Raw genomic sequence first — 16,513 nt, 5'->3', positions numbered from 1 at the left:
TAGCACCCACCATAGGGGCTTCAACTATTTTCCCACGTTCGAATTCACTAAGCTCCGACACAACGCACTCACGACTACACGAAACACTGTTCCGACTGCAGCTGACACTTGCAACGTACTGAGAACATTGCACAAGTGCCGTTCGTGTTCGAACACAACTGCAGACTTATTTAGCATCTGCATTTTTCTTCAACCATGAATTTCTCGCGGAGTTTCCCTATTTTTGCCCAACGCCTGAAGCTTCACGCACGTAAGCCCATTAGTGGCGATTAATCTTTGTCTTAGGCCTACATGAAATACGCAACCTTATATATATTCTGTATAATCACTCGCGATATCGTTCCGACTCTCCGCTGATAACTGAGTTACACCCTTTCTCATGCCTCTGACGCGACCATGCGCCTCAGATCCAGTATCTAGCCGCACACTCGACAGACTCCACACTAGGGATAGCGGTTATCGCTGAAAAAAAAAAACTATTTTCAGTTGAATCGTTTTTTTTTTCATGCCAATTAAACCTGACTGTTAAAACCAGTTTCTGAAACAATTGCCGGCCGGAGTGGCCGAGTGGTTCTAGGCGCTACAGTCTGGAACCGCGCGACCGCTACGGTCGCAGGTTCGAATCCTGCCTCGGGCATGGATGTGTGTGATGTCTTTAGGTTAGCTAGGTTTAAGTAGTTCTAAGTTTTAGGGGACTGATGACTTCAGAAGTTAAGCCCCACAGTGCTCAGAGCCATTTTGAAACAATCGATTATCGATTTTTTGTTCCAGTTATTTCCTGTAATAAACCTAAAAATCGAATGAAGATTGAAAAATGTCGTCTCTCTCAGTTTCAAGATAACATAGAATCAAAATATTAGATTAAATAGGCAAACAAAAGGAAACGCTGTCCGTCCATCGTTCGCTGTTTTTCTCTAAAGTGTTAAGTGGTTGAATACTACAAAAATCACCAGGATTTCATTACTAATTCCAATTTTTTGAAACTCTGCTCGAAAACCACGTTTTAATCGGGGATCTTACCACTGTTTCGGCATTACGAGTAGTCTGTGCTAAAGAGTGAAGAGTCAAGAAACCTGTTTTAAACGTTCTTTTGACCATTTTCAAAGACTGCATGCAGATAAAGACACAATATGTAGACACAGGCACGAGATCAGCTATTTTATATTTTACTTGCTCACTATGAACGAATTGTTATCACGTTTCCAATTTATTACTGTTACCAAAATTTTCTTCCTCCTACATTATTTCATAGAAATAGCAGACAAATCTCTAATCGTTTAAAGCAAATGAATTACTGTACCTCATTACTGCGTCACTTCGCTAAGAATTTTTAACATGTTCAGTCAGCCTTGTTAACAACTGTGATAAATTAATACGTCAAAGATCCGCCTCAGTTGCGAGAAGTTACTGGTCTTTACCCAGGTTTCAGCTAGAGTAATCTAGCCTCCTTCAGAAGCATAAAATAAACTAATATATGCCAGAATACGGCACGGCCAAACATAAAAAGCTAAAGTGCCGTGGTACCATGTCAAGCTACGTTACTTAGCTGAGGAACAGCCCCGGCCCCACTTCATGAAAATGGTCGGTTAGCCGCAGACGCTGCGTTGGAACTAACTCACTTCGCGAACATATTTTCAGTCTAAAACTGGTGCTGTTCTGCAATAAAGCGGATATGCAGCGACGACAGCAGGAAACTACCATACCGACCAGTTAGGGTAAGTCTTGCACAGTGCACGTTCGCGCGTACCTTAAGCCACGACACATGGCAACAGCTAAATTAGTGTCTCAGCAATGTTGTACCAATGCTTATGCGACGTCTTTGTTAATCATTTCTGTCGGCACTGTTATTAAAATATCACTGATCCCTTTTCCTACTTTCAATAATAACGCAGTATTTCAAACCACTGCAAATTTTACGAATAAAAATTACCACTTTTTTCTAAAAAAGGTTTATTTAGAAGCGAAAAATTTTAGCACTGCTGCTATGGCTAATTGATATTTCGATTTTTAGCCGGTTATTAGTAGAAAATAACAAACGCCTTTTATAACCGAAACCAAAGAAGTACCGAAAAACACTGGTTATTCAGAACTAAAATACCGGTATCAGTTTTAACCGATCGGTTTTTCCTATACGTACTCCGCACTGTTCACTCAAACAGTATGTATCGCCCGCACTAGCCGTTCTGCAGTTCAAAGAGAACCAACAGCGTAGGGAAGTCAACACTGCCCTGGCTGTGGTATGGGCTAAGCCTACAAACTCCAGGTGTTGGGACATCCACATGGAACCCTTATTGGACACCCTACAGCAGAGCGAAGAGGTGCTAGGGGTGATAGCCTACGCAGATGACCTCCTCTTGTTGGTTGGTGGCCATAGCCGCGAAGATATTGAGCCAAAGATAGAAAGGGCTGTGGAAGAACTACAACTATGGTGCTGAAATAAAAAAATGACAATTTCACCAAATAAGTCAGCACATCTCTTACTAAAAGGACAACTTGTAAGGAACCCAACCGTGAGAACTGAGGGCTCGCCAGTTCTTTGGCGACGAGAGGCGCGCTACTTCGGAGTCATCATTGATGAAAGGTGGAAGTTTGCAAAGCACATCGAAACCGTAAACCACCGAGCCCTAAAAGTACTCAATATCATCATTTCCATTGGTCATTAAAGATGCCATCTTCGCCTAATTTAATAAAATTATACCACAACAGCATATTAACATCAATTGTGTGTTATGGCTGGGGAGTCTGGGCGCATGGCTCACGAGGGCGGTATCCGCCATGACAGTGGGGAGAGTGCAAAGGAACGTGATATTAAGGTCAGGTGGGACAGGACATCTCCACGTTTGGCCCTGCTGGTAATAATGGGGCTGTGTCCTCTTGACATTAAAATCAGAGAGCAGGCAGCATGGTTTGGGCCAAGAAGGTGGAAATTGGAAGACAGGGCACATTCTGGGAGTTCGGGCTGGGGATAAGAGTGCGATTAGGAGACGAGGGGAAGAGCTGTGGCAGGAGCCATGGGAAGCCGATGACACTGGACGAAGAACATTCCAACTTCTACCAGACGTGAAAGAACGGTTAGGCATGAGATACTTTGAGCCAACACAGCCATTTCGTCGATGGTCATGGGCCCTATCCGACATATCTGTGTCGGTTTGGGAGGAGGGCAACGCCTGCGTGTGACTGTGGCGCACCGGAGGGTACTCCCGACCATGTGGTTTACGAGTGTCCCCTTTACAATGATATAGCAGCCGTGTTACGACATCAGTTACCGAACAACGACAGATATATACTGCTGAGACAAGAGGTTACATTTCGAACAGCAGGTCGTTGTAGCCAAGCGGTTATAGGCGCTTCAGTCTGGAACCGCACTGCTGTTACGGTCGCAGGTTCGAATCTTGCCTCGCGCATGGATGTGTGTGATGTCCTTAGGTTAGTTAGGTTTAAGTAGTTCTAAGTTCTAGGGGACTGATGACCTCAGATGTTAAGTCTCATAGTGCTCAGAGCCATTTGAACCATATGAACCATTTCGACCATTAAACACCCTAGCAAACGAGGCACCACGAAAAGTTCTATCGGAATACCTGAGGGACAATCGTGATTAGTAACAAATAACCAAATGTATCCCAGTACCCCAACCCGAAGCGCCTGCGCGTGGACAGGTCGACTATCATTACAGTTGGAATCCGCCACGTGCAGGACTATGGGGAGTGGGGTGCAACAATACTGAACCAAGACAAGCACCGAAATTGACGTAGGCTAGATTCTTAGTAAGTAGAACTTAGAATTAGGAAACAAATAGGAAACTGCAGCGATACTCAAGTTATCTCTGGCCTGCCTAGTGTAAAGGGCACGCTCATCGGGATTAGCTCGGTGGACAAGGACGCGCAGTAGGTTATACACTTGACTGACACGCCTGTGACGCTGCAGGCATTGTAGAGGTTCAAAATGGTTCAAATGGCTCTGAGCACTATGGGACTTAACATCTGCGGTCATCAGTCCTCTAGAACTTAGAATTACTTAAACCTAACTAACCTAAGGACATCACACACATCCATGCCCGAGGCAGGATTCGAACCTGCGACCGTAGCAGTCAGGCGGTTCCGGACAGAGCGCCTATAACCGCACGGCCACCGCGGCCGGCCGTTGTAGAGGTTTAGTCACTAAGCACACCATTAGAATAATTACAGTAATATTAACATAAAACAAACTGCCCATTGTAACACTACTGTAGCTCACCTGTAACCTTGTAAATTAGCTGCTAACAATATTGTAACAATTAAGGACCCACTAATTATGTGAGATGGTGGGTTGTATATGTATAATATAAAGGTCAAGAATAAAGAATTAGAAAAAAAATAAACTCCAGGCGCCGCGGCGAAACAAATGAAGAATTCGAGGATCATCCATTCGTATTTATGACTCAGATAAATCGTTTTCATTATCGATGACGCCAGTGAGCGATATGCAAACGGACAGTCAGTTTTCTGATACAGACACTCTGCCGGCCGCGGTGGTCATGTGGTTCTAGGCGCTGCAGTCCGGAACGGCAGGACTGCTACAGTCGCAGGTTCGAATCCTGCCTCGGGCATGGATGTGTGTGCTGTCCTTAGGTTAGTTAGGTATAAGTAGTTCTAAGTTCTAGGGGACTGATGACCTAAGATGTTAAGTCCCATAGTGCTCAGAGCCATTTGAACCATTTGAACAGACACTCTGCCACTGCACATGTTGTAACATACGTCACCTACGTGCTCACTAACGTCAGGTCGTGGATATAATAATGTGACTCAGAAGTACAGTACGGCTATCCCACTGTTTATCTAGAGTGTTGAACACAGCCAGGTCCCAGCCCGTATAATGGACCACCGAAAGGTCTGCGGTGTGCGCCTGCTACATCGGCATCAGCGCCAGCACACCTCGGATCCCGGCACGGTCCCCAGACACAGCTGGGCGCCGTGTGCTGTGCCCTGCCCGCCCACGCGTCTTCTTTCTCGCTTTGTGAGCGCACCGTTTATTACCTCCTGTCCGCCACAGCCAGCGCCAGTCGAACGTGACGGCCGCAACGTGCAGTTTGATGAAAACAAATAACACACTCCGGTCTGTACAGCGACGCCGAGGCACGGGTGTGTCTGTTCGTTAACCAACAAGACAGTTCCTAGCGAAACAACAATTACACTGGTCAAATGCTCTCGGGCAGCGATACACTGAACGGCTATACATCAGTCAGCCCGGTGCAGTATCCGCTGTACTCTACATACAGTATTTGCTATCTGGACTTCGTAATAATTTATTTGCTCCAGTCGTCAGGATCTTCAGCAGCTTCGGTATCAGATACAAGTAAATTCAACGAGGAGATTTTCGTACTAAGTTCAATGAGCTAGCAATGTCAACAGCATCATCATTATCTCAACTTTTAGGGATTAGGTTCATCGACGTTTTTCCCGCTTTTAATACAGTAAGACGTGGGACTTTGATTTAGAGTACTATAGCTCAACAGATACAAGTTCTTTTAGTTCAATTGAAATTTTACGATAGAGGAGGGGATGAACTTATGTTTTGTTTATGTGTTGGCGATGGGGTTGGAGTACTTTTATAGAATGACGAGGTACTGGTCTGGTTAGTATTGGCCTGCCTCCTAGAGACAGGGACAGTATCCCAGCAGGGCTAACTTGTTGAGACAAGTGGCCAACAATAATCAATTAGCCAGCAATGTCAACAGCATCATCATCATCATCATCTCAACTTTTAAGGATTAGGCTAACTGCCTGTTCCCTCTTTGAAGATTATTGTTGAGCCCATCACATTTTGGGTCAACCAGAGTTTTTACTTCCTCTTGGGCTGTATCTCAATCGTTACTTCGCCAGACCTTCTTCTGGCATTCTGTCCAGATGTTCATTCCATATGTTTCTATATTTATCTACTGTGTCGCTTATCCCATCAACATTGAGTTGTTCTCTAATTTGTTTATTCCTAATTCGATCGTCACGTATGGAAGATCAGACGGAATGATCATACTGAAACTCACTAGCTCTGAGCATTTGTGTAGCATGTATGGATGACTAATTGATATTTCGATTTTTTACTGTTATTAGTAAAAATATAAAAAACGCCTCTTATAACCGAAACCAAAGAAGTATCCAAAAATATCGGTTATTCAGAACTAAAATACCGGTATCAGTTTTAACCGATCGTATTTTTCTATACCTACTCCACACTGTTCGCTGAAAGTGTCTATCGCCCATGCTACCCGTTGTGCAGTTCAAAGAGAACCAACAGCGGAAGAAAGTCTACGCCACCATGACCGATACATAGACGTTCTGTATGGTTTTCAAGGCAAGCTCGTACCATTCTTTCTACAAAATAGTGGCAAGTTCGGATAACGATGATGGAGGTGGATGCTGATCACACACCCTTCTCTCCAAAGTTGACTACAAAAGCTCAATAATATTGAGACCTAGCGACTGTGGTAGCAAGCGGAGATGCGACAGTTCATCCTCATGATCACAAAACCAGTCCTGCACGATGCGAGGTGTGTGAATAGGGACCCTGTCGTCTTGGAACATGGCATCACTATTAGGGAACAGACACTGTAACATAGGATGGACCTGATAAGCCAACATAGTCACATAATCATTGGCAGTATGCGACCTTGCAGAGTAACCATGGGGCCCATGTAATACTACGATATGACTACCCAAATCAGCACCGAACCTTCGCCCTGTTTCATTCTTGGGACGTAACTGGTCAGTAGTTGGAAAAAGAGTGAAACAAGACTCTCCCGACCAAATGAGTTTCTTCCATTGATCCACAGTCCAGATTTCATGGATTCGACACTTCGTTTTCCTGTTACAGGTATTTGTCTCACCGATGAATGGCTTTGGAATTTCAGCTCGCTCTGAAATTCCCTGCTTATGGAACTCCCTTGATCTTGGTTTGGTGCAAACAGGGCTCGCGAGTGCGACATCCAGTTCTGCAATGATTTTTGCAGCGGTCATCCTCGTATTTTTCGTCACACAATCCTGTTCAAGGACCGTCTGTCACGATCACTCAACACACACTTTCGTACGCATTGTGACTTAATGGATGATGTTTTTCTTCTTTCCTGTAAGCGGTGCCTCTTAAAACACCAAACGTGCTTGGTTACGAAGCACCCACCATACAAGCACCAACAATTTTCTCACGTTCCTGTTCACTTAGCTTTGACATATTGCACACAGATTCAAAATGGTTCAAATGGCTCTGAGCACTATGGGAGTCAACTGCTATGGTCATGAGTCCCCCTAGAACTTAGAACTACTTAAACCTAACTAACCTAAGGACATCACACACATCCATGCCCGAGGCAGAATTCGAACCTGCGACCGTAGCGGTCGTGCGGTTCCAGACTGTAGCGCCCTTAACCGCTCGGCCACTCCGGCCGGCTTGCACACAGAACATTGTTCCGAACACAACTGACACATGCAACGTAATGAGGGCATTGCACAGGTGCTGTTAGTGGGCATGTTTCCGTATTTCTGTCCAATCCCTCTACACAAAGACTCTCTAATATCCGGTGGAAGTTTTCCACCAACATCCCCCCTTCCTTCCAATATTGTCTGCTATAGCATGTCTTACGACGTGTGCTCCGGCTGCTACTTCCTGCTGGTAAGACAGTTCCTTGCATTTCTTATATTGCTTAGCTGCTTTGTTTTTGAGACATTTCTGTTCCAAATTTCAACTGCCTCCTGTTTCTTGTTACCAGTAAATGCTTCACTTTCATACAGTGTTTTATTCCCGATTACCAATTTCAGAACAGTGGAACGAACAACTACAGTAGCGACGTAATATTTCTACATACGGAGTATTCTTTGCTCCTCGAACAGACAATTCGACAGCACGGTTGATGTTACTTATTTTGAAAGTAATGCCATTGAACAAAGGAGATTAGAGAATCAGGCTGGTAAAAGTTTTAAGACTACACGTACCGATTTCGAAACTCGTGACAATTGAAGAAAATAATTACTGATATGACAGCCACGTGCAAACTATGATGAACAAATTAGTTTCAATTCTGATTTAGAGTTGCAGGACAGGAAAAATTGTACTTTGCACTTCTTTCGTGGCAGTTTGACATTTACAGAGCTCGGTTTTCCCTTCAGGTCACTTCTGCCAGAAAGCACATTGTGCTTGAGAGTTGAGAAATGTCTGGTAAGAAGACACTAAAACGATGCCCGTGCAGATACACGGTCCAGTAACAGACGGCAGGTGGCAGCACTAACAGTGGAGGGTATATAAAGCTTGTCTGGGGGATGCGGAAAACAGTGCAGTCTTTGTGGTAATACAGAAACGGAGCGATTTACCTGACGTGCAAAAGGACGTGATCGTTGGCTTTCGCGCTAAGAGTGAGAGTTTGTAAACTGTTCCCCTGCCGGCCTGATTAAAGCAAACCGTGCATGGAAAAATGGCGCTATCCTAAAAACTGGCGCCGAGGCAACTGCGGCGCATCACAGGCCATTGATGACAGGGGTGATGCGTACGGGCGAATACCCGTGCAACTGTTGAGCAACAGACTCCCCGCCCCCAGACGAACTAATAGGGTACCAACAGCGTGTCGCCTACGTCCTTCCTGCGGACGTTGCTGTGTGTGGGCCTCCGCGGCAGCCGCCTGATACAAGCACCCATGCTGACTGCTGTTCACTGGCGACGAAGACGAATTTGCACGCCAACACGCAACTGGACGTCTGCTGAGTGGCGATAGGTGTCCTCTTGAGGTGAGTCACGTTTTATGCTCCACCGGCCGTTGGCGTGTATGGCCCTTCAGCAATCGTCGGAAGGGTCGAGGCCGGAGGTGGGAGCTTTATATTCTGGGGAATGTTTCCGTGGCTTTCCCTGGGGCCGGTCAGTGTGGCCGAGCGGTGCTAGGCGCTTCAGTCTGGAACCGCGCCACCGCTATTGTCGCAGGTTCGAATCCTGCCTCGGGCATGGATGTGTGTGATGTCCTTAGGTTAGCTAGGTTTAAATAGTTCTAAGTTCTAGGGGACTGATGACCTCAGACGTTAAGTCTCATAGTGCTCAGAGCCATTTGAACCATTCCCTGGGTGATATAATTCTGAAAGACACAATGGATCAACACAAGTATGTATCTACCCTTCGGGACCATATCAACCCCTACATGCAGTTTCTTTCTTCCTCGGCACGGTGGCATCTACCAGCAGGACACTGCGGCATGTCACACAGCTAGCATAGTAGGCGCGTGGATCGAAGAGCACCAGAATGTGAGAATATTGAAAAACTCGCGAGACGAACATGCGGTGTAGCTTAGGTGATTTTTGTAGGCCAATTAGAGATAATTAAGGCACAAAGGAATTACTGCGAGTGGGCACTGATTTAAATCAATGGAGAAGTTTGAAAATTTCTAGCGGATCGGAATTCGAAGCTGGGTCTCCTCTTTACTAGGCAGATGTGCTGATCACTGCACTATATGGAAACAGTGGGCATTGCAATAGCACTACCCTAGCACGCCTTCTATGTGACCCAGATTCTCGACCTATTGACACACGACGAATGTAGTGCCCCTTGCCCTTTACCCTCATTACTCACGGCGTTTCCCAAAATTTTTATTGACGTAGCCACAGTCTAGCTCCTACTCAGAATAAACAGCCACAGATAAAATATACAACTACCAACATTCAAGTACCATTTTGTGGATACGTTCAGTGTGACACCCACAGATAAAATATACAGCTATCAACATTCAGTACCATTTTGTGGATACGTTCAGTGTGACGTTCAGTGTGACAGGCTTTGCACCGTTCTGCTATTCACATCTTCCTCCTGGTCTCCATTCTTCACACCTCCTTAGTTGGGCACTGTCTCTGTAACGTGTACCTAGTTATTATCATCTACTCCATCCACTTCCCCAACACTTTTTCCTGTCTTACATTAATGTTCATTACTGTTTGTATGGTATGATTCTTTTGTTGTTGTCGAATTGTCACTTGGCTGCAGCTCATAAGTAGGTTTCTGGAAATTAAATTTTGAATGTTATATGTTGATTGCTAGGGTGGCAGTTTTTATTTTATGTTGGTTGCTAGAGTGGCAGTTTTTCCACAGCAGCTATATAAATACTTGTGTATAATACTTACACAAAGTTGACATTTACTACCTTTCCTGACGTGTTACAGTTTTGATTGTACACAAGTAAATTGGAACTTTAAAATACACTCCTGGAAATGGAAAAAAGAACACATTGACACCGGTGTGTCAGACCCACCATACTTGCTCCGGACACTGCGAGAGGGCTGTACAAGCAATGATCACACGCACGGCACAGCGGACACACCAGGAACCGCGGTGTTGGCCGTCGAATGGCGCTAGCTGCGCAGCATTTGTGCACCGCCGCCGTCAGTGTCAGCCAGTTCGCCGTGGCATACGGAGCTCCATCGCAGTCTTTAACACTGGTAGCATGCCGCGACAGCGTGGACGTGAACCGTATGTGCAGTTGACGGACTTTGAGCGAGGGCGTATAGTGGGCATGCGGGAGGCCGGGTGGACGTACCGCCGAATTGCTCAACACGTGGACGTGAGGTCTCCACAGTACATCGATGTTGTCGCCAGTGGTCGGCGGAAGGTGCACGTGCCCGTCGACCTGGGACCGGACCGCAGCGACGCACGGATGCACGCCACGACCGTAGGATCCTACGCAGTGCCGTAGGGGACCGCACCGCCACTTCCCAGCAAATTAGGGACACTATTGCTCCTGGGGTATCGGCGAGGACCATTCGCAACCGTCTCCATGAAGCTGGGCTACGGTCCCGCACACCGTTAGGCCGTCTTCCGCTCACGCCCCAACATCGTGCAGCCCGCCTCCAGTGGTGTCGCGACAGGCGTGAATGGAGGGACGAATGGAGACGTGTCGTCTTCAGCGATGAGAGTCGCTTCTGCCTTGGTGCCAATGATGGTCGTATGCGTGTTTGGCGCCGTGCAGGTGAGCGCCACAATCAGGACTGCATACGACCGAGGCACACAGGGCCAACACCCGGCATCATGGTGTGGGGAGCGATCTCCTACACTGGCCGTACACCACTGGTGATCGTCGAGGGGACACTGAATAGTGCACGGTACATCCAAACCGTCATCGAACCCATCGTTCTACCATTCCTAGACCGGCAAAGGAACTTGCTGTTCCAACAGGACAATGCACGTCCGCATGTATCCTGTGCCACCCAACGTGCTCTAGAAGGTGTAAGTCAACTACCCTAGCCAGCAAGATCTCCGGATCTGTCCCCCATTGAGCATGTTTGGGACTGGATGAAGCGTCGTCTCACGCGGTCTGCACGTCCAGCACGAACGCTGGTCCAACTGAGGCGCCAGGTGGAAATGGCATGGCAAGCCGTTCCACAGGACTACATCCAGCATCTCTACGATCGTCTCCATGGGAGAATAGCAGCCTGCATTGCTGCGAAAGGTGGATATACACTGCACTAGTGCCGACATTGTGCATGCTCTGTTGCCTGTGTCTATGTGCCTGTGGTTCTGTCAGTGTGATCATGTGATGTATCTGACTCCAGGAATGTGTCAATAAAGTTTCCCCTTCCTGGGATAATGAATTCACGGTGTTCTTATTTCAATTTCCAGGAGTGTAGTTCATGCTCTAATTTTTATATAAAGTAAAATGGTACTAAGAGTTAATTGTACATATTTTGGCAATTTCCATGTTTTCTCACCATGATGTCGCAGGTTAAAAGTACACACTCATTTAATTTGTGAAAATATTTACACTGAACTTGCTGTATTGTACTTTTACTGAAATGTTGTATGCCTATGTTTCATGAGTTACTTTGTAACATATACAAGTGCATGTTAGATGTAGATGTTATCAGCATTTTACTACATGAAACTTCCTGGCAGATTAAAACTGTGTGCCCGACCGAGACTCGAACTCGGGACCTTTGCCTTTCGCGGGCAAGTGCTCTACGATCTGAGCTACCGAACACGACTCACGCCCGGTACTCACAGCTTTACTTCTGCCAGTATCTCGTCTCCTACCTTCCAAACTTTACAGAAGCTCTCCTGCGAAGTTTGGAAGGTAGGAGACGAAATACTGGCAGAAGTAAAGCTGTGAGTACCGGGCGTGAGTCGTGCTTCGGTAGCTCAGATGGTAGAGCACTTGCCCGCGAAAGGCAAAGGTCCCGAGTTCGAGTCTCGGTCGGGCACACAGTTTTAATCTGCCAGGAAGTTTCATATCATCGCACACTCCGCTGCAGAGTGAAAATCTCGTTCTCATTTTAGTACATGCTTTTCTTCTTTCTTTTTAAACACATCATCTGATAAGAACTTACTAAAAAGTTGAAACTAGTGATGATACTATTTGTGTGACCCACACTGGAAAGAAACAATAAAAGAATTTTACTTAGAAGATGGTTACTGTGTCACCTTCAAGATTATGACTAATTTTTGTTTGTCTTGTTATTGCTTCTCTCAGACTTTGCTCAGTTTGTGTTGTGTGACTTAAATACTTCACTGATTGTCTGATCATTAAAACGTTTAACATGAGTACTATTGTAGTTTGAGAAGCAGAAATGTTTGTTTATGTGGCATTAGTTGTCTTAAGTTGTGGGTAAAAGTGATGCTGCCTATTTGCCTGTAACTGATACCTGCCTCCCCCCCCCCCTCATTCTTCCCTCTTTGATACCCCATAAGAGTTCGAGACTGGTGTGCATCCGCACTGGAGACAACATTGATTATCCTCGCCTTAATTAATCAGAGATAATTCTCGAGTTGATAGACCACAAGCGTCTTTTTATAAACAATGTAAACGGTTATTGTTTACACTATGGAGACTGAATAGTATAGGTAGAAGACTGCATGCATGTCTTATACCCTTTCAAAATCCATGCACTTGGTTCTTGGTCTTCCGTTCTTATTTTTCCCCACTAGCTCTTGTACCTGTTATGTAATGGGTGGCGCACGAAATGCGCTACCATTATGTTTTTGAATTAAACTTTATTGTCAATACAATCTGAAAGGAACATATACTACAATGAAGAGCCGTCCATGGAGATTTGTTCTAACTCAGCACATGCTCAATATGTCCACTAGTTCGTTTCCTAACTTCCTTCAAACGAACAAGTTAGTGATTACCCTACGGCACATGTCTTCCGTAATTTCACTGCAAGCTTGGAGAATAAGTCTTCTGACCTCCATTAAATTCCACAGCTTCTTGCTACTGCCTTGCCCTACAACACACACTGGTTCATGCAAGATGGAGCAAGGCAACATACTGCAAACACTGTGTTGGAGTTTTTACACGAGCATTTCGACATGCGGATCATTTCACTCAGGTTTCCAGGTCGCTTCAATGACGGACAAAATTGGCCCCCCAATAGTCCAGACCTCAATCCATGTGACTTTTTTCTTTGGGGGGTACCTAAAGGAAAAATTTTTCCCGAAACGTCCACGTGATTTAATGGAGCTCAGAAGACTTATTCTTCACGCTTGGAGTGAAATTACGGAAGACATGTGCCGAAGGGTAATCACTAACTTCAGTGTTCGTTTGAAGGAAGTTAGGAAACGAAACGGTGGACATATTGAGCACGTGCTGAGCTAGAACAAAACTCCATGGACGGCTCTTCATTGTAGTATATGTTCCTTTCAGATTGTATTGACAATAAAGTTTATATTCAAAAACAAAATGGTAACACATTTCGTGCGCCACCCTGTATTACCGCTTAATATACTTTTATCCATATTTCAGTTAAAGGAGGAGTTATGAAAGACGCAGAAGAGGCTCTTATGCGACAAGGGCGGTACTCACTGCAGGATGTGCCCGTGTCGGCGCGCCTTGGAAGTCCTGAGGTAGCAGCCCGCGACGGCGAGCAGCACGATGACGATGAGCGCGCATGCGCAGCCCAGCGCCACGTAGAACACCAGCGTCGGCGTCGCCTCCGACACGGCGGCCGCCGCATCCACCACCACCGACGGCTGCTGGCTCTCTGCACACACACCACACGCAACTCTCACTCGGCTGCTCAGTGACCTCTTCTCTAATGCCTTCAGCATCCATAACATGTTGAACAATAAACATCTCTCTCTCTCTCTCTCTCTCTTCTCTCTAGGCTAGTTGTAGTGATACGACGTCACCAGAAAGCTAGATGTCTGTCAATGAGACCATAACTGCAGGAAACGGTCCCTCAGTGGATAAGGACCAAAGGTCATATCTACATCTACATGATTACTCTGCAATTCACATTTAAGTGCTTGCAGATGGTTCACCGAACCACAATCATACTATCTCTCCACTCCCGAACAACGCGCGGGAAAAATGAACACGTAAACCTTTCTGTTCGAGCTCTGATTTCTCTTATTTTATTTTGATGATCATTCCTACCTATGTAGGTTGGGCTCAACAAAATATTTTCGCATTCGGAAGACAAAGTTGGTGACCGAAATTTCGTAAATAGATCTCGCCGCGTCGAAAAACGTCTTTGCCTTAATGACTTCCATCCCACCTCGCGTATCATATCTGCCACACTCTCCCCCAATTACGTGATAATACAAAACGAGCTGCCCTTTTTTTGCACCCTTTCGATGTCCTCCGTCAATCCCACCTGGTAAGGATCCCACACCGCGCAGCAATATTCTAACAGAGGACGAACGAGTATAGTGTAAGCTGTCTCTTTAGTGGACTTGTTGCATCTTCTAAGTGTCCTGCCATGAAACACAACCTTTGGCTCGCCTTTCCCTCAATAATATCTACGTGGTCTTTCTAACTGAAGTTGTTCATAATTTTAACACCCAGGTACTTAACTGAATTGACAGCCTTGATAATTGTAGTTCATAATTTTAACACCCAGGTACTTAACTGAATTGACAGCCTTGAGAATTGTACTATTTATCGAGTAATCGAATTCCAACGGATTTCTTTTGGAACTCATGTGGATCACCTCACACTTTTCGTTATTTAGCATCAACTGCCACCTGCCACACCATACAGCAATCTTATCTAATTCGCTTTGCAACTGATACTGGTCTTCGGATGACCTTACTAGACGGTAAATGACAGCATCATCTGCGAACAACCTAAGAGAACTGCTCAGATTGTCACCCAGGTCATTTATATAGATCAGGAACAGCAGAGGTCCCAGGACGCTTCCCTGGGGAACACCTGATATCACTTCAGTTTTACTCGATGATTTGCCGTCTATTACTACGAACTGCGACCTTCCTCACAGGAAATCACGAATCCAGTCGCACAACTGAGACGATACCCCATAAGCCCGCAGTTTGATTAGAAGTCGCTTGTGAGGAACGGTGTCAAAAGCTTTCCGGAAATCTAGAAATACGGTATCAACTTGAGATCCCCTGTCGATAGCGGCCATTACTTCGTGCGAATAAAGAGCTAGCTGCGTTGCACAAGAACGATGTTTTCTGAAACCATGCTGATTGCGTATCAATAGATCGTTCCCTTCGAGGTGATTCATAATGTTTGAATACAGTATATGCTCCAAAACCCTACTACGAGGGTTGTCCATAAAATAAGGTGTGTACTTTGGTTCCCCCACTCCAAATTCCCTCCCTAGCGAGCTGCCTGCGGAGCTCAGTCTTGTAGAGATGGGCAAACTGAAACACGTAACTGTTTCGAAGCAAATGAAACAGTAAAATGTAATGTTTCGATACGCTGGTTCGAAACAGTGAAACAGTTTGTGTTTTGTAATCTAATAAACCTACACATTTTATCATCTTGAATGTCTACTTCATAAGTATGTCCATATAAACACAAATGAGGTGCGAGAGCGCTAATCATATCGCAGAAAGTATGAAACTATCACTTAGGCGTCTTGGCAGTTTCGTATTTCCTTCACCAAATGCGCTGCTTTCGTGTCGTGTGACTTTCATACTTTTCAATTGGCTGAGGACAGCCATAGCTGCAGACAGAAGAACCACCACGAACGGAACTGGAGGTGGCAGCAAACTGCAGAAACAACGGATATGCTCCTGGGATTCCCACATTCCATTAGTATCGGTAATATACCCATCCTCCTAATTTCCATGCACACAAAGGGAATCATTGTGGATAATAGGCACAGTGACTATAGTCACAAATAGCGCCAAATAATTCGAATAAATAACAAAATATAACAAAAAAATTTTTGTCTTTCAAGGTGTTTCGAACAGTTACTATAAATTCACCATGCTTCCCAGCCCTTCCCGTTCACCATTACACTATCAGTGATATGTCAAACAGATTGCTTGCAATTATACCTACATCAAATTTATGTATATGTCTAATAATTGTCTCTACGCCTTTTTTTATTCAAAATGTTGTAGGCTTACTTGCGTTTCTTAATATGATTGCTGTACATGAACAGAGAAGCGTATGTTATAAAAAACTGTAATGTAATTGAATGATTTTCAGGTATTTTTACACTCCTGGAAATGGAAAAAAGAACACATTGACACCGGTGTGTCAGACCCACCATACTTGCTCCGGACACTGCGAGAGGGCTGTACAAGCAATGATCACACGCACGGCACAGCG

General features: G+C 45.3%; 1 protein-coding gene across 1 annotated transcript in view; it reads right to left on the bottom strand.

Annotated features, from left to right (window-relative positions):
• Window positions 1-16,513, bottom strand: part of LOC126173477 (tyrosine-protein kinase Dnt-like) — a 581,953-nt gene that overhangs the window by 46,863 nt on the left and 518,577 nt on the right. Inside the window, exon 4 of the mRNA XM_049920958.1 lies at window positions 13,790-13,967. Coding sequence (XP_049776915.1) covers window positions 13,790-13,967 — 178 coding nt within the window. The remainder of the gene's footprint in view (window positions 1-13,789; window positions 13,968-16,513) is intronic.

This window comes from Schistocerca cancellata, chromosome 1 (assembly GCF_023864275.1).
Source record: "Schistocerca cancellata isolate TAMUIC-IGC-003103 chromosome 1, iqSchCanc2.1, whole genome shotgun sequence".
Lineage (NCBI taxonomy): Eukaryota > Metazoa > Arthropoda > Insecta > Orthoptera > Acrididae > Schistocerca > Schistocerca cancellata.
This window is presented reverse-complemented; position numbering and strand designations above follow the sequence as displayed.